General features: G+C 49.5%; 1 protein-coding gene across 1 annotated transcript in view; it reads left to right on the plus strand.

The window, feature by feature from the left end:
- The window catches only part of ARL2 (ARF like GTPase 2), a 222,026-nt gene that overhangs the window by 38,208 nt on the left and 158,965 nt on the right, over nt 1-24,853 (plus strand). The window contains exon 2 of the mRNA XM_069645083.1: nt 5,713-5,823. Within this exon, the coding sequence (XP_069501184.1) occupies nt 5,713-5,823 (111 nt within the window). The remainder of the gene's footprint in view (nt 1-5,712; nt 5,824-24,853) is intronic.

Below are 24,853 nucleotides of genomic sequence, written 5' to 3' on the forward strand. Positions count from 1 at the left end.
TCAAGTTCTTCTAGGAGGTGGCAGATGTCAGAGCAGTGTTTGACAGCAGAGCGGGAGTTGAGAGTGGCAAGATGAAGAAGGTTGCCTCCCATCCTGGGAGGGGTACAAATCAGAGATACGCCCTGCAGAGGCGAAGAAGGAACCCGAGGTGGCGTAGAGTAGGAGGGATGAGGGGCCAAGGTTGCCAAGGGCGGGCGGTGGAGGGTACGGCAGGAGATGAAAGGAAATTGATGAGGCGAGGGAAACACCTGTCAAAGAGGAGGAGATGCCATGACTAAGACGTGACTTTTTTGCATGGCTCCCCTGTTTATAAAAGGCTTTCTTTCCTTCCATAGAGGCTTTCGAGAACGTATCTCTTGATACACGAGCATTCTGTTACTCAGTATCCCTTAGCCTTCTATTTTCATCATTGTTCATTCGCTTAACGTTTTTCAGAGAGAGAGATAAAAGAAGTGTATTTGTTCACACGCGGTTAGTCAGCTACATTGTATTCACTTGCACCTTGAGTCGAGTGAAATGTCTTTTTACTGCTGGGCCAGGGCCTCGCCATCGGCCCCTCAGACACTCCTCGGCTCCCTCCTCAGTCCAGAGGAACACGCATTTCCCCTGAACAACTTCACCAGGGATCAGCACGCCTTTCGGCTCCTTTCTATGGCCTTCTCTGGCTCATTGGAGACACAGTTCCCTCTGCTAGTTTCTTCTTACTGCCTCACTCTGCAGACTCTCTGGTCCTGGCTAACTCTGGTGTTTCAGCTGCTCTCCCAACTTGCTCGCCTTCCTTCCAATGACTACTCTTTTTTTATACTCTCCTGAGACTTTGATAGGTTACAGCTGGGCATAATTGGTTTCAGTTGCCTGACTTGGCCTGAACCTAGTAGTGGGACATGGCTGTTGACTGGTGTGCCTCTTTAGTCATCTTCTTCATCCCAGTACAAAAGTGGTAAGCGTAAGTGGTGTTCATTACTCTGAGTCGCTTCTTCCTCATCTCAGTACTGTCATGTACCCCAAGAGGGAAATAAAGGGGAACTGCTCTGTATTGATCCCTAAAGGTCAGGGGAGAGTTATGCTGGTTGTTACAAGGATAAAGGGAATACTTTGTTTTGTCCAAGGTACCTCATCCCCAAGCCTTCTCTTCCTCTTTCTAACACGTCTGGAGTGATAATATCTCCTTTCCTACTCGGGAACAAGAGAACATGGAGAACAATATCCCATAATCTCCTCTGGTATAGGGGTTCCTTCCTGAAGGGAGATTGTGGAAGACTGCGTCTTACCTAAGGACATCCGCCCTCCAATCCCCAAGGACCCGCAATCCAGGTGGTCCTCCCTCGCTTGTCCACCCCCAGAGTCCGAGTCCAAAAGTGATGGCCTTTCCTTGGCCACCTCCGTAGAGGATGCAAGGGGAGTAGGAGTGGGAATACCCTCAGATTTCTCACAATTAGGAATCAGGTTGTTACTTTGGAGGGAAGTCTGTAGTCACTTGCGCACAAGCACTTTTATAGCTCGAATATTATGACACTTGTCTTTTTGTCTACTCGCTAGTGCGGTATCATAGACTCTTCCTGGGCGAACCTCCCTTTTCTGCAAGCCCTTAATGCGAACACTCCCATGGCTGTAGGCATACGCAGATAACTGCTCTACTGTATTCTCAACATCAATAAAGGCAGGGTCTATAACAACCCTATCGATGAGCTATCTAGGGTTCAGTGAGCCAATGTTTTTTTCTGTCCAGATAATCTTATTGCCATGGGAATTTACTTCATAATCCCCATTCTAAGCTAGGAGGCACTTTACTATTACATATTTCCAATCTTAGCATTTTGTGGTAGCTTAAGACAGTAGTGTACATGCTTAACTGACGAACAGGAAACCTGTTCCCTGTTTTTAAATTGATCTTTATGCACCTTTTTCCCCATCCAGGTTAGTATAGTCGGCCATACTATTCTCCCTTCGAATACCCACTTTGTCACAGGGGGCATTAAAATCTCAACATATTAATATTTCCCCTGTAGGGTGACTCCAGTTCCATTCTGACAAGATCTCAGAAAGAGAGGACATTATGGCCTGCATATCACCTCCCGCCCTGCCCGCCCTCCACTCCCTCAGAAGGTCACATATATGAATCAAAAGGATATGGTCCACACCTTTAATACTGCAGCCCTGTCGGTGTGCAGCTATTGTATTTTCATACCCATCGCCTATCTTGAATTCGGCTATTTGCATCATGTTCCGGGCACCAATAATCAGGCCCCCATCGAGTCTGCCCAAGGTGCCTTTACTAGTAAGTCTAGATATGCAAGCATAGACATCCAAAACTTTTTGGTTAACCTCAATCACCCTTTGTTACTCAATGCTGCTACTGCCTTCTCTGAATGTCTGATTATTTTATTTTTTATGTTTCTAATTTTTATGGTTCTGTATGTTTAGTGTCTTAAACTGTTCTATAAAGTCTAAAAGGTTCACATTTGCACTGTCTAAAGCACCCATTCAAACAAAAGATGCACAAAAAGGAGCAGATGGCCACATGAGAGACTTTGATGGAGTACAGTACGGTTTGTGTAGGGCGGAGGGTAGAGGGTGGAATTTTGAGTTGCTTTGGTTAATTTCGCAGAGAAATTGCAGGTGTCCTTCAAGGGTCCGAGTGTAGGGGACGGGAGCATGAGACATGAAGTCTTAGAATTCTGAAAGCAGCTGCCTAAGTAGAATGGGGGAGCTGGAGAAGGATGAATGCATTCTAGGTTTTGATGAGGTGCATGCACATTGGCGTAGGTGTACAGGGGAGGTTTTACAGTTCATGTGTAATGGTCCTTGCTGGGTCATGGAATGTGGTGTGTGTCCAGGAGTAGGTTGAACATTTTGAAGAAGATACAGACTTGGGGAACAGTGGAGGGGAAATATGCTTAGGATGGGGTGGCTCGCAGGCAGGCAGATGGTCGAATGAAGAGGGGTGAGGTCAGCATTGAGCTCAGTGTGTGGAGGCTGGTGAGGAAACAGCACTTTTACTGGCCACGAGGCCATCACTGGCTAATTTTGTGAATGTTCAGGGGAATATCTAATTCAGGTGTAGTCACTTGTGATGAATCCTTAGATGTCGTAATTTCTCCCCTAGCAGGAGCCCCTTCCAGGAGGCTGCTACCATAAAGTCCCCCAGGGGGTGGTACTCAGCGGATGGCTCTCATGTGGAGGGAATCCCCCTGTAGAATTAGTGATGACCTTGGGAGAGCATGGTATCCACGTAGCCCACCTATCCCTAAAACACCATCCTACCCCCAATCCACTAACACTTTCCCTAGTGTTCCTATTTGCTTGTGTAAGGATAGGAAGTACTGGGATGAGTTTGAGTGTGGACTCCTCAAGGGACGTGTATCCCTTAAATACTGAGACGTGGGAGAGACCCATTGACCCAGTGGAAGACCCCAAGCTCAGTACTGGGACAAACGAGAGATGCAGAGCAATGAAGAGTACCCTGCAGAACCAGAAATGGCAGGCTAGTCAATATGCACTTCTGTGAGTAACTGTAACATAAAAAGGGAAGAAGGACTGAAAATGATGTCCGGTTCCTCCAGGGATGGAGTGAAGAGGGCCCAACAAGCAGAGACCGGGACGCTTACCCGCAGGCAGAGGCGTCCCTGAAAGGTCTGCCATCGACAGACTGGTGAAGCAACGGGCAACCAACTGGTCCAATGAGCTGGTATGCGCCATCAGCTGGAGACGCGCAGCCTGAGAGCAGGAGAACGGTGAGAGTCACTGCAGACCGTGGTGAAGCCAAGAGAGACCCAAGGCAGAGAATCCAACGGACAACTGGAGGACACTGGTACGCACCCTGCAAAACATTGAGGGGTTGGGACGGTTGGTGGGGCCCCCGAAGGGCATTAGATTGAAGAAAGACTGGTTTAGGACCCACACCCAATAACAAGTAGCCTTCTTGTGGCAGTACCTGGCAGGGTAGGAAAGCAGGTCTGCCAAAACCCCAGGAAGAAGAGACACGTGTCTGGGACCTGCACAAACTCCAAGAAGTAGAAGCACTGGTGTGGGACCCGCACCCATTAACAAGCAGCCCCCGAAGACATCCTCCTCGTCGCAGTACCTGGCCACGTAGTGAACCAGGTTGGCCAAAAACCCAACAGGAGGAAATGCGTGTCTGGGGCCTGGACCCAAAAATGAAGAATCCCTTAAGCCCTCTTCATGGCAGTGCCTGGCAGGATAGTGAACCAGGTCTGCCCAAGGCAGAGAGAGAAAAAGGTATGGGTCAGGCAGCAGCACCCATAGAAACTAAGGGACAAGTGGGGATTTTCAAACGAGCATTAGAAAGGCCTGGGGAAGGGACATTCCCCATAGTTTCTTTTGTGAACTGTCAAAGCTTGAGAAAGGCCAAGGGAAGGGAGTCATTCCCCCTGGCAGTGTGAACTGTGAAGCCTAGTGTGTGAAGGACCAGGGGAAGGGGAGCCATTCCCCCTGGGATTGTGAACTGGAAACTAAGCTGATAAACATTTATTTTCTACTTTGTGAAGAAACAGTCCAAGAGAATCCTTGGAACCTTTATTTTTCTTTTTGTAAAGAACTGTGTTCATCACGGGGACGTGAACCTCGACCCTCAGTCCAGAAGAACGGAGTCATTCTCCTGGACAAAGAAGGTTGACTTTGTCTTTAGTTAAGTTCTAAGTGTAAGGGATGGAAGTAGGTTTTTTGACACAGGCCGGTAGACTATTACTTCACGGACATTCTGACACTACCCTTAGTATTTTAGTTGAGGCAGGGAAACCCCTCTTAGAGATACGGATAGACAGGTTTTCTCTTTATTTTCTTAGTGAAATGAAAGTCTTTAGCAGCAACCATTCCACCTGCGTGTCAGTCTCCTACTTGTGCACCCTTACACAAACTATAGGGCTGCAGGAGGGGTCATCTCTTTGGGCCACATCAGCATTTTGGTCAAGACGACCGAATCGTCGGCTGGAAGTGGGAGTCAATATTGCTAATGATGATGGTGGCACAACCATTTCTATTATGCCGATTTGCATTCATGTTGCTTTGTTGGTATATAACAAGCCATAACTTGGCCTTCCAGCAGTATTGAATGGGCAATCTGAAGCATCTGACGTAGGTGGCTGGTGTGCTCCCCAGAAAGAAACTGTCTAAAGTAGTCGGATCAACTGAGAGTGGGAAGGCATGTAGGGGATCTGTGGGTCTGATGGGTAGGAGGACAGCTGTGGGACTGACGGGTAATAGAGTTCTGGGAATTCGAGCTTCACAATACGTTTTGGGGAGAGTCCAAATCTTGGCAGGCAGGTGAGTTTGAGTTGATGGATTTTGATGTTTTGGAATTTGTAGGTGAAGTGCGGTTCGTGAAGCCGTTTGATTGGTGATGAGCTCTGGGATTGTTGTGTGTCCAAGACAGCTGGGGTGCATAGGTATTTTAGAAGGAGGCCATGGATTAGCCAGTAGATAAGCTAAAGGATTGATAGGGGAGTTCTAGAATTGAAAGGTGGAGTATCTCTGAGATTGGTCCGTAAGGGTATTGGCAGAAAGAGTAGCTTGATGATTGGATGGTATGTTGTGGCTTGGCAGGCTGGGTATGTTGTCGTTTAGCAGGCAGTAGAGCCCTCTGATTTTCATGTTCAGAGGCTCTGGAATGGTGGGTTGCAAATCTGTGATTTCCTCTGTGCTAAAACAAAGAAGTGCAGACTCCTGCTTTTTTCCTTAATGAGTTTATTTCAGTGGACTGGATAATGCTGGAAAGACCACCATATTGAAAAAGTTTAATGGAGAAGATATTGACACAATATCACCAACTTTGGGGTTCAACATAAAGACCCTGGAGCACCGTGGGTAAGAATTTTCCTTTTTGGGCAATCGTGTTGTCCTTTCCCAACCTTGCCACAGGGAGCATTCCAGGAACATTGTGCTTATGAGTGACCAATGAACAGTGGCTTGTGCACTACTTTGTTTAATATATAAAACGTGTTTTTCTTCATTTTCAAATTTGCTGGTATAGAACAGTATACCACCACTAACATCTTCGACACCTGTTGGGAAATGACGAGATGTAACATTGAAATGATGAACTCTGATCAGAAGAGGCGGCCAGCACGTCAAGCAGAATAACCAAAATGCTGCATTCGCGGAAACATTATTGAGGCAAGTGCTAAAGTGTTAGGGAAATGAAGGAAGGAACACACAATTCAAATGAGACCATGTAGATTGTTAGATGGAGCATAGTTACAAAGCATCACAAATGCAAAAGGAGAACAATAGAGAGTTGTCAGTACCTGAATAAAGGTAGTGGAAGCACTGAAGTATAGTCTCAAAGCGTTACTGAAATACAAGATTAAGAACAATGAAAAGCTGAACTCCAAAAAGAGAGAGAATTCACTATGCGAAGAAGAGTTACTGAAACACTGAATTCCAGATAATGGAGGCTAATCCCAAAACATGGTCATTCTCAGAGAGGAAATATTGAAGCTCTGAACTGCAACAAGGAGGTTGACAGCAATGTTGCATTCTGGAAGACACATGTCCAGTCCAAAGCGTGGCGAAAGTAAGAGAGGGCACATTCAAAGATGAACTCTAGTAAGGAGAGAACGCTTGGTACAAAATACAGAGTGACTGAACTGCTGTACTTTCGGAGAGTACGCAGGCAATCCCAAAACTATGTGAAAAAAAATATGAACACTACTGTTGGGGGGGGGGCATCACCCTGCGGCGCGGGCCGGCGGCCATTTCCCTTCTTCGTGGGGCCGGGGGAACCTCCTCACCTCCATCTTCGTGCAGCCGATGCTGCCATGGGCTCCAGCCCTCGTCGCCATTGTTGGGGGGCCTGCTTCGGATCACCGGGCAGGCCCCTGTCTGTGTCGGGAACACCGACACGCACCCTCAGTGCGGCGATCACGCCGCAGACCATGGAGTGGGGATCACCCCACTGCTCCGGATCACCGGAGGAACCCATGTGGCTGGGGTGACATGGCGGCAGCATACCCCATGGACGGTGTTGCCCAGCAGGGGCACCATCCTCGTGCTGGGCCCCGTCCTTGGGCCCAGAGCACACGGTGTGGCACCAGCATGGTGCGTGACACAAACCACACCGGAGTCAGGATCAGATTGACTGACGAGCCGGAAACAGCTTGTTGATTTTATTAATTTGGCCACGTGGCTACTGCTGCATGACCCATTACAACATCCTCGGAGCTACCATGTTCCCAGGAGGGGCACCATGCAACAACTACGAACTACAACTAGGAGATAGTTCAGTAAAAGGTCGGTGACTGAAACACTGCATTCTGGGTGACAAAAGCTAATCTGACAGTTAAAAAGGAACAGATGGAACATTGAAGCAAACTACAAAATGCAAGAGTTCAGCACACGGGGGAGATTACTTGAACACTACTCTCTGGGAGACAGAGTAGAGACCTCTAAATTTGGTCAGTCTAAGAGAACTGTATCGTTATGAGTAACAACGTACTGTAGGAAGTCAAAGAAAAGAGCGGAGAGGCTAGTAGAGGTCCCAGACAGAGACTTTGCAAGACACTGACCATACCCTGACAACTTAATTTTCATTGAATACATTTTTTTAAATGTCACTTTGATTTTTGTGGTGTCTTTGGTGCACGCTGTCACACTACTTTTGTCTTTGTGTTGTTTTGTGGTGTTCTTTTCGTTTGCTTCTGATAATTCCTCTTCAAAATAATCTGTGCTTGTATTTCTTTAACATCACATCTATTTGCAGTTTCAAATCCTCATTTTGCTGACAACCCTTTTCATCAACAGTAATTGGTTTCAAAGCAAACCTTGTAGGATGGAATCTTTTTTTCGATTTGGTTTTTATTGGCATTTCCATAATCGGAACAAAACATCGAACAAAATACTCCAACTCCACACTCCCCAACCGAAGGTTCGTGAGCAATCCAATGTTGCAGCGCTTCCCCAGAAGATAACTTCCCGGCCACCTCGTCCCTAATAAGCCCCTTTAGGAGGGCTGAACTAGATTGCCACACCCCTTCATATGTCTGCTTCACCAGGGGCGTCTATTATGCCCAGGAGCCTCATGCTCCGAGGGCACTTATATGCTGTCCCTTTATTGAGTACGTGAGCCACTCAAGTGCCAACAAGTTCCACATCTTTGCCACCCATTCATGGTCCTGAGGGGGTCCTTTGCTTTCCATCTACGAGCTAGGACCATTGCAGCGGCCATCATCATTATTGCGTAGAGTTTGCGGTCCGCCTTGGTCTTAATTGATGCCAGAGTTCCCCCCGCCCCAATCCCAGTATTGCAAGACCTTTGTTACCTCAGTGATTAAGGCCCAGGACTTGGTTGAATGCGTCCCAGATCCCCGCGCAATAATTCTCAATTTTTGGACACTCCCACCATATGTGCTCCCAAGTACCCACAGCGCTGCATTCACTCCGGCAAAGAGGGGAGGTCCCGGGGTACATTCCGTTAAGTTTGGAGGGGCTTATGTTCCATTTGGTGAGGAGTTTCAGCCACATCTACCTTATTTGAAGGGATCTTGTTATTTTTGGTATCTGCTTCCATAGCCAATTCCAGTCGCTATCCTCAATTGCGGACCCGGTAGCTAGTTCCCAATTCTTCATGTAGGACCTCAGTGGAGGATCCTCTCCTGCCTTCATGTGCCTATATATAGCTGTGATCAAGTGCTTGTCCCCAGATTCCCTGCTGAGCTACCTTTCAAAGGGGGTTAGTTGTCGGGTTGCGGCTTGCTTTAGGATAGGATCACTGAGCCAATGTCTAAGTTGGCAATAGCAAAACCTTTCCTTTTTATCCTTTCTTTTGCTTCTGGTACACTGGCTCTCCCAAACCACCCCCCTTGCAGACCTCCCTGGCCTCTGGCCGTGTGGGACGACTGGCCTCAGCCCCCCTCGAATCAGAACCTCGAGAGTCGTCCCATCGAATGCCCCCCAACTGTTCCAACATGGGACCTTCTAGTCCCATTCCAAGAACTGAGTCCCCATCCCCCCTTCCAAGACCCTTGTAGGTATTGCTGGAAGACTCGACCTTGCCAAGCCATTTTTCCTGCTTCTATGCCCTCCCCAGGCATTCTTTTCCTGCTCGGTAAGCCGGACCCTGTGCGGAGGCTCGCTCCCAGTAAAGGTCCATTCATTTCTGAGATTCCTGTCCCATCTTTGGAGACGGTCCTTTCAGTAGCGGCTGGTTGTCATTTTTCCTTCACTTCTTTGAAAGGGCCATGGACCATTCCCACTCTCTACAGCCGGTCCTCTGGGATGGAGGTGGAGTAGATGGTGGCGGGCGTCCTCTTCCACCCCAACAAGGCGAGGCCCTGTTCACATGTAGTTATCTTCTAGGCTTTCCCTCGAAATTCAAAGGCCAGTCCGAAGGTATGTAGCCATCTATAGCGGATACGTTGGGCTCTTAAGTGGGAGAGTACCGGACCCATTCTTCTGCGTTTGTTTAGTTGCTTGCGCCAGGTCCTGATATAACGCTATCTCCGCCCCATTATACGTGAGTCGGCCTGCCTTCCGTGCTGCTGAGAGGATTTGCTTCTTCACTGTGAAGCTGTGCATTGCCACTAGGACATCTCTGGGTCTAGCGCCAGGCTCTGCTCGTTTGGGACTCGCTCTGTGTATCCTATCGAAGACTATGTCCTCCATCCCTGGCACTTCCAGGAGGTCTGCAAAAATGCCCCTTACGGTTTGGGGGAGGTCTTGATCCTGGGTATCCTCCGGAAGGGCCTTGATACGAATGTTCGAGCGTCTAGACCTGTTTTCTAAATCTTCCACCTGGAGTTCCAGGTTATGCGTGGCTGTTGGCAATGTGTACAGGAGGGAATCCGTCTTCCTTGCATCCTCGGCGAAGTCCTGAATCGCCCTCTCATTTGTGTCTACCCTTTCCTCTATCTTGCTGATGTCTCTCTTGATCGCCTGGAGAACCTCCGGCAGGTCCTCCCTGTGGGCCTCCAGCTGCAGTAATCTTTTCCACTATATCGGCCAGAAGGAGCTTCAGTGCCGCTTGAGTGACTGGTTGTTTTGAGGCCTCTGGGTCTGCCAGAGGGTCCCCTGTCAACCACTCATTGGGGCATGTTCCCTGGGTGTCCTCCATGTCCTTGGCCCATATCTTGGTCAGCGCATTCTCCTGCAGTCTCATCAGGGGTCTTTGGAGAGATTGAGTGTCCTTGACTTTGTTCTTGGACATGGCGGTGGCGTCTCAAGAGTGTCGTGCCACGTGTTTGGGGTTCCGGGTTCCTCCAGCAGGAGGGGCGCTCGACCGGGCCTCCGCCCAGGGAGGCACCGCCCCCCCACAGTCAGCAGAGCTGGGCGAGTGAGGATGGGCGTGCAAAGGAGGGATCACCTCGTGGGTGCTAATGCCCAGGATAGTGCTCTGATCGCAGCTCTGCTTCCCCACCACCGTCTGAAATGCGCTCTATAGGTGGGACCTCCCTGAGTGCCCAGGCGAGGGTGAGACTGACCCCTGGCGTGGTGGTGCTCCACATGCCGTAGGGCTAGGCCGGTATGTGTCGCCGTGGGGTGCCCAAGGGGGCTTGTGCCTTCCAATTTTAGATAGAAGTCCAACGAAGCTCCTGTGCAAGGCAAGGGCCCTCACGAAAGATGGAGGGGTCTCAGAGGGGGGGGGTTTCCCTATCCCCCCACGCATCGCCCCTCCCCTCCCAAGGTCTCAGCTCGCCAGCAGCCGAGGGTGAGTCAGTGCAGGGTGCAAAATGTCCAAGTTGGGGCACTTCTGGGGGTGAGTCCCGTGGGAGATGGTGGGGGTAGGCCCAGGGAGTGGGGGTTCCATGATGCCCCCACCAGGGGCACAGCTCGTACCTTAGAGCTAGTTGCTGGGGTGCGGTGTCCTCTGGTCCTCAGCTGGGCTCCGTATCGTGCAGCTGCAGCCGGCTTGCACTGCTACCACGGCCTCGGTCCGGGTCCGTGCTGCCCCCGATGGCCATGTCTCCCGAGGGGCGCGATGAAGAGTGCCAGGCCCGCTCACCTCAGAGGGCCGAGGCCCCTGCGGGGGCACCCCCCTCCAGTGCCGGCTGGTTCGCTTTCCTCCAGGTGATGTGGGTGGTGGTGTGGGCGGGCAGGCGCCGGCACCATTCCCCCGCCGCTCAGGTCGTTCCGCCAGGCCCCTACGCCAGGCAGGAGCGTAGAGCTGTCAAGTTGGAAGGGGGAGGTGCGGGGGGCCCGTCCCGGGCTGTGCTGCGGGTCCTTAAGGCGGCGGTCTGAGGGTTTTGCTCAAGGCGCAGCTCCCGCCTCCTCGGTCAGTGGTTGGGTGCCAGCAACTGGGTGCAAAGCGGTTGCAGCGCAGGCCGAGGGAGGAACCATTCACCAGAGATGGTCACTGCTTGCTCCCGTGTCACTGCGGGGCCGTCCGCCGTCAGTTATTGTCGCCTGGGCAAGGCTTCCACAATCAGTATACAAGTTTGCAGGGCCTCGGGAGCTCGGTGGCTGCGGTGTTCACAGCATCGCGGCCATCTTGGAATCCTGTAGGATGGAATCTTAAACATTTCTTTTCTATGCAGAATTTATTTCTGAATTCACCCCATTGTAAACAGAAGTCAACACCCAAGTATTGTTCATTTGAATTCCTGTGAATTTCTGGTGCTAGCAATCAAAAAAGTGAAAATGTACATAATGGTTTGATACTTTCTTTAACAATAGACGTATGTTTGGATCCATATCACAAGGGGGTGGAATGGTTTTGAACCAAAACTTGATTTGATGCTAAGAATAATTGAGGATTGTAAGGGTGTCGCAGAGGACGACTGGCACAAACATGGCATGATTTTAGTGAGGTCTTCACTATCTCACTATCCCTAACTTCTATTAGGAGTTTCCCTTCCTCAAAACAAATACTAAAAGGGTCTGTCAAGATGTCAAAGTATAAACCACCGTCCTGTGTCAAAAACAAACTTCTATCCCTAACACTCTAAAACTAAAAAGTAAACTAACATAATGTTCCTTCTTTAAGGAGATTTGCTCCTTTCCCCTGCTTCTGCATTGTTGCTTAACCAAAATGTTCCTTTAATTATAAACACCAGGGGGAATGACTCCCTTCCGCTGATATGCAGGTTTCAAAACAGTCTTTATACAATGTTCTCTACAGGACAATGGCTCCCTTCTCCTGGTGTGGTTCTGTACAGGTTCCAATAGAACCAGGGGGAATGACTCCCTTTCCCTGGTGTCTTTCTCTACTTCCGCTTTGTTACCAGGAAAATTACTCCCTTCTCCTGGTATTACTTGATATTCAGTGCTTTCAGAATGATAAACGCTTTACCTTGGTAACTTACTGTCAACAATGTCTCCCAAATCATCTTGGGATCCTAGATCCTTCTCTTGTGATTAGTAGACTTATCTCTGCCACTATGATGAGGAAGATTTCCTCTCTGCTTTAATGTCTTTGTTGTGGTCCCAGACCCTTCTTATCTCACCAGTGGTTTCCTCTTCCCCACTGTCTGCGATGGACAGAGTCCCAGACACTTCCCTGGTGGCCAGTGTGCTCTTCTCTCGCACTGCCTTGAGGGCGTCTCCCTCTGGTATTTGCTTCAGGGTCCCAGACCCTTCCCTTGTTTTGCTTTGGGTCCCAGACGCTTATCTTGTTTGGGTTCCAAAACCTTACTTTCCTCTACTTTTCACTAGGCCCACTTGGTTCACTCTTCTGCCAAGAGGAAGATTACATATATCCTCAAGTTTGATTAACTTGCATTCAGTATTTCCAATTCACTTGTATTCATTCTGAATCTTTCTAGTCTACTGGTTCCCGCATTACACCCGTTACCTTTGCTGGCTTCGGGAAACTCTGCCGGTTCTTCCTGGGATCTTGCTTCATTGGGTAGTGTTGTGCGGTCCTTGCTTGCCTCTGTGGCTCCTGCTCCACGTTCTTCATCCCTGCTCACCAGGCCGGAAGTGTAGGCGTTGTTGCAGGACCGTGTAGTCCACCTACTCAAGGTAGGGCCACTGCGCCTCAGCCTCCAGTCACGTTCCCGAACAGCTCCACAGCACCGGGTAAATGACTCTCGCTGCCTGCTTCTTGTCTCCAGCAAATGACTGCTTTCGGCTTCCCGGGAGCATTCTCTGCTCGGCTTTTGATTTTCCTGGGCTAGACTGTCTCCTGTGCTGCTTTCCTTCTCAGCTGCCAGCATTCAGGACAGTTCTCTCTTTCACTCAGTCCGTCGTCGGCTTTTACATTGTTTTTGCGATCACTCCCCCACGGAGCACTATAATGTTTTCTCTTGTTCCATGAGTCACTCTTCATAGCTCCTTGGGGCCACCTCTTCTCAGTACTTGCATTAGGGTTAAACTTTGCTTCCCTGACTAGCTTCTTCATCTCAGTTGATGAAACTGGCACAATGTTACATTTTACATCTTGGATGATCTTCGTCTCAGTTGGTGAAACTGACCTGATGTTACAATAGCTTATGGCTGTCTCAGAGGAGGGGGGGATGAAAATGTGGTAGAAGTTTCGGGTAGGTTTGGGTTCGGGTGTTGTGCTGTCTATGACTCAGGTGGTCGTCTTTATCCCCAGTAGAGAGTCCATAACCATGAGGTCCTCCCACATTAAACCACGCCTAGGGGGTGGGGGGTATTGGGTAGCAGCCTCACCTCCCTAGCCTCATGAGATGGAGCTTCACCTGGGGAGAAGTGACAACACCTAGTGAATCGTCACAGGATAGATGTTATATGGAAGAGGAATTAACTGACAGAAGAAAAATCAACAGGAAAGATTGCAGACTTATTTAGTTGTCTTATTGATACAGCGAAATTTGCTATAATCTCAAACTTTATTTCGAAATTAAAACCTGCAATTAATTGTACTGGACAAAAGGAAAACATGTGCACATAATAAAAAGCATCATTAATTATTTAAGGCCACCAGTATTTTTTTTTTTGGTGAAAGAAGAACCTATCACTGAAATTCCAAACTTTACTATCAGAATAGAAATCTGCATATGACCTTTCCCAAACTGCGCAAATGGCCACCATCTTGGCCTAAAGAAAGAATACTCCAGCTCCCTGTGATGGTCTGGGGTCTTTTATTAAAAACTTTTAAAGGGCGCTAATGTCCGTGACTTGCTCTTACCTAAAGTAAGCAGTTTCCACCTTAGCCTGGGAATCCCTACTTCCACGGTTAGTACATAGAGTTTATTGACCCTTACTTTCTTAGTTCTACCTTGCTGTCAGTGAGGGCCTAAATGCAATTGCCTAATCTCATTCTGTATTTCCTAGGATAGACCTACTCTTCCATTCAGGTTAGTTCTAACGGGTTCTAGGGTTGTGCCTTTCAGACACTAACGCCCCACACTGTCTTCTTCCTTTCATGTCCTGATGTTCCTTTCCCTGTCTCTCATCTCCTCCCTCCTACTCCACCCACTGTCTCCTCTCACACTTCTCCTCTATCCCTCCAACGTTCCTATCCTTTCCTCCACCACCTACCTCCACCCTCCGATGTTACTCCCTCCTAATATCTCCCCTCAACTACTACTCTCGCCTCCTCTACACTACTACTCTCCCCTCTCCATACTACTTCCCACTTTCCACATTACTACTCCATCCCATCTTCTTCTCAGTCACCCTCCTTTCACTCTCTATTACTTCCCACACAGTCTCTACACATCCTCTACTACTCTCACTCACCTCATCTTGCATGCACACTCAGCACACAGTACCAATCGTTCTCACCAACCAATACCTCACCCCACCATCCTTTCCCCTGCTGTCTCTTCGGCCTGCCACTTTCTCTGACGTCGTCCGAATAACCCACACATTCCTGTTTCTGGCCTTCTTTCTTATCCTTCCCCCTCCTTATCCCATTGGATGTTTGGCCCTAACCAATCTGGTCTGACCTCTTTGCCCAGGAGGTGTTACAATGGTCAATGTTTACAAACCGCGGGCAAAGCCCCACCCCTTTCTTCCATCAGGGGCTGCCATGCTGCACCAATAGCAGATCGCATTGGAGAGTGTCCCAGTTTTTGTTAGAGGGCCGTGTGGTGTTGAACTCCAAAGTAAGTACTGAGGAGGGGAGGGGTGATATATATGATATGATATGGCATTTATAACGCGCCTATACACAAGAGCTTCAAGGCGCGACGAGGCAGGGGAGGGGGAACAAGGGAGGACAGACAGCGATCGTACTAGACCAGGTATCATTCAGATCGTGTAAGTGCACAAGAAGGGGGAAAAAGAAGTGCGAGGGAGAAGGGGGAGAGGACAGTGCAGTACATGGGATAAGAACCAAACAAAATCAATAAATAAGATAAATAGTAAGTAAAAGAAGGCCCACAGGTGGCAAGTGCAGGGAGAAGTGCAGCCATTAGGTGTAAAGTGCAGGTGGTGGGACTGTAGGGGTACAGAACCAGTCCCCAAGTGCGGGGGAAGCCGGGAAGGCAGTGCAGCAGTGTGACTGGCAGGGGAAGGGACCTGGGCCCGAGATCAGAGAGTGGCCAGGTAACCAGTGCAAATTCAGTGTCAGCCAGGAAGTCGGCAAGGGAGAGGAGGAGAAAAAGCAGAAGCAAAGAGAAAGGTTTTGAGGTGCTTCTGGAATCGGAGATGATTCTCCTCAAATTTCAGGGAGGTTGTTCCAGAGGGAGGCACCAGCAGAAGAAAGAGATCTACCACCAACTCGTTGCTTGGAGAAGCGACTGACTCTGAGGGAGTTTGAGGTAGATGACCGTAGAGCTCGAGAGGGAAGGTGTTTAGGGAGAGAGAGTTGAAGGTTTTGAGGCCCAAGGCCCCAGAAGGCCTTATGGACGATGCAGAGGGTTTTGAACTTAATCCTCGCAGCCACTGGGAGCCAGTGCAGAGATTTCAGTCCTGGAGAGATACGATCCCTGGGCTTGAGGCCAAGGACAAGTGTTGCGGTCCTGTTCTGGATAAGTTGCAGAGGGCGGAGAGTAGAAGCAGGCAGATTTAGAAAGAGGCTGTTGCAATAGTCCAGCTTAGAGAGAATCAGAGCTATGGAGACAGTGAGCTTCTGGGGGAAGGAAAGGAAGTATACCTCTGAGGAGGTGCAGCTGGTAGTGTGACTTCTTAGAGACGTCCGAGATATGAGGACAGAAGGAGAGTGTAGAGTCGAAGATGACCCCGATGATTTTAGCCTTGCAGGTGGGAGCAGGAAGAGGGCTAAGGGAGGCCGGTCAGAGAGCTGAAGGGAAGGTGGGAACGGGTGTGCCGATGAGGAGAATCTCAGTCTTACTGGCATTAAGGCAGAGGTCAATGGCAGCACACCACTCCTGAAGAGCAGACAGACAGTCAGAGATGAGGGAAATGGAGGAGGAGGCAGAGGGTCTCCTGAAGATAAGCTGGGTGTCATCCGCATAGCACTGAAAATTGGGGCAGAGAGCGGCGATGCGGTGGGCCAGGAGTGCCAGGTATTGGTTGAACAGCCACAGAGAGAGGTTAGACCCCTGGGGGACACCACAGGTAGAGAAAAAGATAGCAGAGAGGAAGGACCCAAGTTGGACCTGGGAGGTTCGTTCGGAGAGGAAAGAAGTCAGCCACGCCAGAGACTGACCGGTGATAACCAGGTTATCACGGAGACGGTTGAGCAGGATGGGATGGTTGACTGTGTCAAAGGCAGAAGAGAGCAGGTCTTCATGGATGTTCAGGTGGGGAGTTGTTTTCCCAAAAGCCACCCACCCCATGATGCAGTTGTAATAGTCTCTCGTGGGGCGAGGGGGGGCTCTTTGGTTGCAGCTAAAGCATGACATGTGCTGATATCTGGCGGCACTCTGTGTTCTTCACGGTTGCGCGGGTCCTCTGCTACTTTGCGTGGCGGCTCTCTTTTTGCAGATAGGAGAACTTTGATGACTGTAAGAGTCTGCCAGGAGGTTTTGATGGGTTACACTTTTGCTGACGGTCCACCCAGGCTTCAGAGGTCTGTAGTTACCTAGAATGATAAATATAGGAACTAGCAAGCGTATCCAATAAATACATTTGAAGAGGCACAGGGTGATTAAAAAATGGTGCTATTCATATACATTCAGGCATTTAGGGAGGTGTGATGCATCTGATGGAATCATCACTTATTTCCCAACATTGACCTCCTCCCGTGTGGCATGGGGACTTGATCCTGACCCTGGGGGCGGCTATACAAGTGAGGGTCACATGGGGGTAGAAACCTCTGGGGAGATGTCATGGCTTCATCGGGTGAGACATGGTATCCCCATTTTCCCTTGATGGTAACCCTCCCATATCTAATACCCGCATGGCCTATTTTCATATATCTACTCCTTCTCATATGAGGAATAGAGAAATCTCTTTCCTCGGACTTATAGGCCAACCTTCCAACTTTGTTCTGCCTTGTGAATCCTCTGAAACCGCCCTCCCCAGTTTCGCTTATCAAGCACCCAGGACTCTTTTGCCATAGGGAATGTGGGTCCAAGAAAGTTTTTTCTAACAAATTGGGATCGAACAATGCAGAGTGAATGAGGCCACAAGCCCAATGAGTGCTCTAGTGGTTACTTGCACACACCTGTGCCCGGTAATTTTGAAGAGCAGAAGCATGTCGTCTGCTGCTGGCCGTAGAGAGCTGCGCCTCTCTGTGATGTTTAAGAAACAGAAAGGCTGAAACCGTCGTGGTGGAGCCAGGCGGCTCACCGACGAAGGAGAAAGAAACTGCTGCACAAGAAGGACACACTACTGGAAGGCCAGGAGCCGGTGAGGGACTCCTGGGCGTTCACAGGTGACTGGGAGCAGCGCTTCACTTACTAGAGCCTGGAATGAAGCAGACTTGTCAAGTGGAAGCCGCAAAGGGACAGGGAAACCAAGAGGAAGCAGTCGCGAGAAGGTAGCGGATGGAAACTCTTTACTGGCTGACCACGGGAGAATGCAGGAATGCCAACAAGAGCCGGTGAGTCCACCCAGAGACAGCGGACACACTGTGGCGTATCAGCTGCCATGGCAAATGCAAGTAATTATAAAGCGAGAGAGAGAGAAAGAGACCGAGACAGACAGGCAGACAGAGAGAGAACTCAATGTTAAAGGGGGAACTAAACTTCGAGCAAAACCTTTACAAACATGTGAATGTATACAGTGCAAGGCTATGGGGAAACCCAGACAGGATAATATATCAAGAAGATACATTATAACGATGTATATATGCAACTCTGGTAGAGGGCAGAGACCCTGTATGAACAGAAGTCCTGACGGGAGCGTATACCAGGCAATTATGTAATGACGAGAAGGAGGCAGGTACGTTGAGTATAACTTTAATCTTCAACCTGAACAGCCGTGTGACTTCGCAGCTCCCTCCCCGTCTTTTCGCCCCGTTCCCAACCTCTAACGGCTCGGCACGAGCATGGAATTCTCAGTAGAATTCCACGCTCGGAGAACAAAAGCCGGCCCGAGCCATTACAACACTTCTCCCCCCCCCCCCTCAAACACACACAAGAAACAGAGTGCGAACATGCCCCAAACACCACACCAAGAAACTGGGGAAGCAAAGAGGGAACACAGGGAAAGGAGGTTGCCTAACCGAAAAGAGGAAAAGGGTGGCCTAAAGGAAAGACATAAATAAAAATCCTCAATCATCAGCAAACTCTAGGACAAAGTCCTTATACTTAACTGGCACTTTCTTCATTCTACTTGGGCGGATACTTGTCATTGCCAGTCTCCCCAGAAGAAGTAGGCTCGGTAGGCCCCACTTCCCTTGGGAACAGGACAGAATCCTCAGAGCTAGCTTGGGAAACTTCATCAATCCCCCCACTCAGAGGCGCAACACCCTCACACACCGGGGAAGAGACCATCATACTCTCATCGTCCCCTGCACCCCCCGGTGCTGGCGCTACCACCCTACTATTGGCCCCCGAGGACCCCGGAAAGGGCGCAATATAACCAGCTGCACCATCACCAGACCTAGCCGTTCCCTCGCCACATCCAGCTGCACCATCACCACTACTGTCATTCGTGGAGCCACACGATTCCTCACAAGGGGCAGCTGTCCAACTCCCATCAAAATTCCTATCCTGACTCCCCGCGTAGGAGGCATCTTCTTCCCGCCAGGCTTTTCCACGGGAACCACACGTCTCAAACTCCATCTGGTACCGTCCTGTAACCTTACATAGCCACGACCAACCTTGGTCACCACACATGGCTGCATGAACTTGCTAAAACCCTTGGCCACGAACCTGGGATTCTTCACGACTACATGGTCACCGACTTTCACACGCAAAGGCCTCCTCCGTTTAAGTTGAGTTTGCCAAAAAATAGCCTGCTTGGCGCGCACTCTATCGAGAACTTCTTGCATGTTCACACGAGTTTGAACACCACCCCCCAAGGCAGCGACCCTCAGCTTGGACCCAGGTTTCCTCCCCCTCATTAGCTCAAACGGAGACAAACCCGTAGGGAACGAAGGGATAAGCCTATATGCCTTGAGTGCTTCGGACACCACACTGCACCACGGCAACCCATTAGCGATCGCCAACTGAACAGCTCCTTTCACGAACCGATTCATGCGCTCCACTAACCCATTGGCCTCTGGGTTATACAAAGCCACCTTGTGGTGACGAATCCCTAACTTAGAGAAAAATTCGTGCATGGCACGTGATACAAATTGGGGACCATTGTCGGTGACAACTCCCGCAGGTACACCCTCCCTGTCAAACACCGATGCCAAAAAATCAATTACCTTTTCTGTGGTCGCGGAAGACAAAGCCGTGGCCTCCACCCACCGGGAGGTGTAGTCAACTAATACCACAAAAAATCTCAACCCGCCTCCCAAGGCGTCTGTGGGCCCTATGATATCCACCGCTACCTTGGACCATAAATCTTGAGGCACCTCCACAGGGTGGATTGGCTGCGCTAAGGTCGTCTTGCTTTTATCACTGACGGAACAGGCTGCGCAGTCTTTAACAACCCTTTCAACTTCCTCGTCCATCTTGGGCCACCAATTTGGCCTGAAGAACATCAGCCGTCAACAGACTAGCATCCTTCCACTCATCTCCACCTTCCTTGCTCACACACAAAACTGGGACCGCCTTACCCGGGCGAACCTCGATATCGAGAGCTGCTTGTTCATCCCAACCAATAACAGGATCACCCTTGTGTGCCACGTAAAGTTTGCCTCTAGTCTTTCGCCCGTGGAACTCTTGTCAACCCAGTCATAAACAAACACTTTAATGGGGACACGCCCATAAGCACAAAGGTTAATGTCAGGTGGAAACAAGTCGGACACCTTTTTCTGAAACTTAGCCTTGTACAGCTCGGGAGAGACCATGGTATAAGGAGAGCCAGTGTCAACTAATACACTAAGGGGAACCCCATTCACACTGAGAGTAGCCCATGCGCTCTTCTTGGTGGGTCCCACACTCAATAGCGCCCCCTCCTTGGCGCGCACACCCGGGACCTGCGAAGGGCTGACATATCCAACAACGGTTACATCCTCATCGGCCCCGTCGGGGTCCACCATGCGCACAGTCTCCCTCTGCGGACCACCCCTGCATATGCGGGCGTAATGCCCCCTCCTCTTGCACTTCCTGCACACAACCGCAGAAGCAGGACATTCCTTGGACCCTGCAACATGTTCTCGCCAGCCACACTTCTTGCAAAGGTCTTTGGCGCTGAACGTTCCTCTTTGGTCCTTGTCCTTAGGACGGGTATCTCTGCCTTGCGTGGCTGAACCATGTGTACCACATCGACTTTTTCAGTCATTTCCTTGATGCTCTTTCTGGACTCCTCCAGGGCGCGGGCTATCTCAATCACTTTATCCAAGGGAGGATCCTTTTCCGCCCATAACCTCTCCCTAACCTTCGAATCACTTGTCCTCATCATGATCTGGTCGTGAATGTACTCCTCTATAAGGCCCGTGAACTTGCAGGTCGAAATAAGGGTGCGCAGGGCCGTCACGTAGGAGTCAATGCTTTCACCAGGACCTTGCGCCCTCGAGAAAAAGTGATACCTCTCTTAACACTACGTTGGCTCTCTTGCCGAAACAGGCCTCCAGTTTCTTGAGAGCAGTTTCATAAGCCAACACCACCGCCTGGACCCCCTCCCCTTCGCCATCGCCAGTGGGCCACGCCAACACGTTATGGCCTGGAAGATGTCTGAAGATCCCTAGGCCCTCCGTGCAGAGACAGTTAAGTAGGGCCGCCTCCTTATCGTCGTCTGACAGCCTGGAACCCCCTGAGGCTCTAAGGTACACTTTGAAAGTGTCCACCCAAAGCTCCCATGCAATGGGAGGCTCACCCGGGTTGGGTAAAAAGGCGGGGGGAGGGCAGGCATTACTATGCTGCATGACTAAACAATGATGTAGAAAAGGCAACCTTGAAAATTAGGAGCTTGACGGGACCCTTGCAGGAGAACAGCACAGTAGATAGAACAGATGCAGGCCCAAGAACTCTGCGGTTAGAATGTGGAGAGTTAGTTCGGAGTGGGCCCGTTGGCACTCCTGGGGCCTTAGGGGTTAACTCTAAGCAGAGAAAAGTCAAATCCGCCCCTTTCCAGCCGCACGGGACTGTTTTTCTCCTCTAGGGGCGGGGCGTGTCGAATCGCCTTGACACAGGACACAGTCACGCTGGGAAACCTCCAGGAGAAGCGGCGAGGAAGGGGAACCCACCCGGGCTAAGATCCCCACCAGAGCGTGCGCGGCCTCACCTGCACGGAGAGCTGGAAGCGGTTAATGCTGCGCTCAACCCAGATCGGGAGCGCGGCGAAAGCAACAACAGTGGTGGCTGGTGTGAGCCGCGCTCGACCACGTCCGGGAGCGCGGCACGGGAGACACCAGCGTCAGGCACAGAAGACCGTCTGCTGCGGAGAGTGCGACAAGGCTGCGGGGTCTGAAAGGAAGCCTCAGAGACGACTGGACACACGGCTTCGTCAGGCGCGTGGGTATCAGGTTGAAGCTCGTCGCCAGTGTAATGACTAGAAGGAGGCAGGTACGTTGAGTATAACTTTAATCTTCAACCTGAACAGCCGTGTGACTTCGCAGCTCCCTCCTCGTCTTTTCGCCCCGTTCCCAACCTCTAACGGCTCGGCATGAGCATGGAATTCTCAGTAGAATTCCACGCTCGTGAAGAGAACACAAGCCGGCCCGAGCCTTTACAACAAATTACAAGTATGCGAGTACAAGAGGTCCTGGAAGGAGAGTATACCAGACCATTACAAGTGTGTAAATACAAGAAGCCCTGTCAGGAGAATATACCGGGCCATTCCAAGTGTGTGAAAACGGGAAGCCCTGGCAGGAGAGTATACCAGGCGACTACAACTGTGTGAAATAAAGAAGTCCTCCGAAGAAACATCAGGACTAGAAAAAGGGATTGTGTTAACCATAAGAGAAGGAGAAAAACCCTGTTGGGTGTCTGGAAGAGACAGAATTAGAAAGCCAGACAGTTTTGTGTGTCAGTGTTGTTGTTTACCAAGAAGGGCACACGGAACTTTTGTTTGTGAAACATCAGAGCGTAAAGAGGAATCCAAGGGAAGGGAACCACTCTCTGGAGCAAGGACCTTTTATCCTTAAAGAACATTTGTGTTGGAGCCATTTTTCTTCTTTTATTAACACTTTTCTAGACCACCCTAGGTTAAAGACATTTCCATCTTCACCTTAGAATTTAGTTTATAATGTGAGGGTCAGAATAGAACTTTGAACATGGGTCAGTTTTATTTTGGACATTCTGACAGACAGATTCTTAGTTTTGGTTTAGGTCGGGGAATTCCTCTTAGAGCAGGGTCAGAGAGGCATTTTCCCAACCAGTTTTATTTTCAATACGAGTCTTTAACCAAATTATGGCTACGTTGTGTCAGAGTTTCATTTCAGACGACTCAAAGAGGGGACAGTAATTGAGGCCCCCTCAGCTGTTGTCCTCTGGGGTTGGTCTGACTCTTGACTTTCACCCTGGTAGGCCTCACACCCGAGACCGAGAGGCGTTCCCATCTCCTCTTGACAAGGACAGATTACTGACCTTGTCACACTTGCAAGAGGAAATGTCTATATACCATAGAAAGCAGAGAACATTTAAAAATATTGAACAAACTACTCAAAGCCGTAACAAGATGAATTGAACATGAATCGGCTTTCAGAACAAATGAGTGTAAAATCCACTATTGCCAGCCACTTCAACTCAGAAGGTCAATTTCAGGCTCTAGAAGTGATCAGGATGCTGAAAAGAAGAGATGGTAAGATTACATTTTTGTCACAGAGATACCTTCTGGACAAATTAAATGCATCACCTTTGAGGGATAAATGATCTGTGAGGAACCAGGAATGAGACACAGAGACTTATGGTTTTGCTCAAAGACGTTTATTAAAATAAAACAGGGTTGGGAAGTGCCTCTCTGTCCCTGCTCTGAGAGGTGTATCCCTACCTAAAATAAAAACTAAGGGTCTGTCAACTGTTAGAATGTCCAAGTGTCCAAAATACAATTCTGGGCCTTGCATTCTAAAAATGAACTCTTAAGGTGAAAAGGGAAAATGTCTTTGGCCTTAAGTAGTGTATAAATGTTCAAAAAGGAAAATGTGTAACTCCAACAAAAAGGTTCCAGAAGGACAGAGTTTCTTGTTTCAGGTGATGGTTCCCTTCCCCTGGATTTATCTCACTCTGTTTAGCACTTTCAAGAATCAGTCCCTTAAGTTTCTCAATAACACAAAAAAAACAACTTGGCTGTCTGTCTGTATCTTGGTAGGATACATGGTATACTCTCCTGCCAGGTTTTCGCTCCTCTTTAATATGTTTCCACAGCCTTTTCCTAATCCTGGTGTGCTCTTATCTGGACTTCTTTGTTAGGAAAACACCCACTACTTCCTCTCGCCCTCGGAACTCGCCCACCCCTTTCCCCCCCCTGCACTTACCGTTCTCACAGCAATGATCTATGCAGGAAGCAAGCAGCTTCCTGAGGATGCTGCGGTTGCGGTGCCCATAGAGGCTGGCGTCTGGCATGGCGCTTGCCCTCAAGATGGCAGCCTGCCAGACACTAGTCAGGCCAACACTGATACGCAAACCTGAAGTGATATTACAACTTCCAGTTTGATTCTAGAGGGACGCTCATCTCCATGTCTTTGCAACCATGAAAGCACCTGGCAGTGTGTATCGGGGGAATATTGCCCTCGTAGTGTAGCCGAAGAATTCTTCTGACTATTATACCCTGCTGGCTGAAAGTGAACAACCAGTGCGATCTAGTAGCCAAAAGATAGGATGCCAAACGAAGACCAGGATGGCTGCAATACTCAGGATAAGGTGCGCCGACACAGGAGTATAGGTAGACTGGAAAAGACTGTAAGGAAAGTGACGTAAGTTATCCGTAACAGTAATACAGTGTGAACCAAGAATAACGGAACACTGACCTTTGAGTTAAACACTGTCAAACCCAAAGAAATGAACCAGCCAATCTACCAGTTTACCCCTGTGGATAAGAAAATGAAACAATAAATGCTAGCTACTGGAATTGACAGGCTAATGATTACAAAAAGGGAAACTCAAGACACCCTTACCGTGAAGGAAGCTGTACTGGAGCAGTTGAGGCAATGATGATGTGAGGGTCTGTAGAGGAATGCAGAGAATCCGAACAGACTACCCCGACGGAACGAGGCCGCCTAAGCAGGACTCACTGGCAGTCTTAAGTTCAAAGTACACACAAAGTTTCAAATCCAAAAGGAAGATCCAGAACCAAAATCCAAAGTATCCGTAAACCAAGGCAGTTCAAAGGCAGTCCGTAGCAATCCAGAAGGCAAACAAACGTAGGCTAGTTCGAAATCCGTGGACGTTCCGAGGTCAGAGCAGTACAATGAATAGATCAAACAAAGTTCAAACACCAAGGAGGCAGGAGACGGGCAATATCCAGGGACAGTCCGAAAACCGATACACAGGAAGGCAGTTCCAAGATGGGCGGGGAAAGGGAGGGAAGGTACACAAGATTCAATGATACAAAGTAACGCCACTGGAAACCAGGAAGTTCAGAAGCA

Source organism: Ambystoma mexicanum, chromosome 2p (assembly GCF_040938575.1).
Source record: "Ambystoma mexicanum isolate Mex_15411 chromosome 2p, UKY_AmexF1_1, whole genome shotgun sequence".
In the NCBI taxonomy this organism is placed as follows: domain Eukaryota; kingdom Metazoa; phylum Chordata; class Amphibia; order Caudata; family Ambystomatidae; genus Ambystoma; species Ambystoma mexicanum.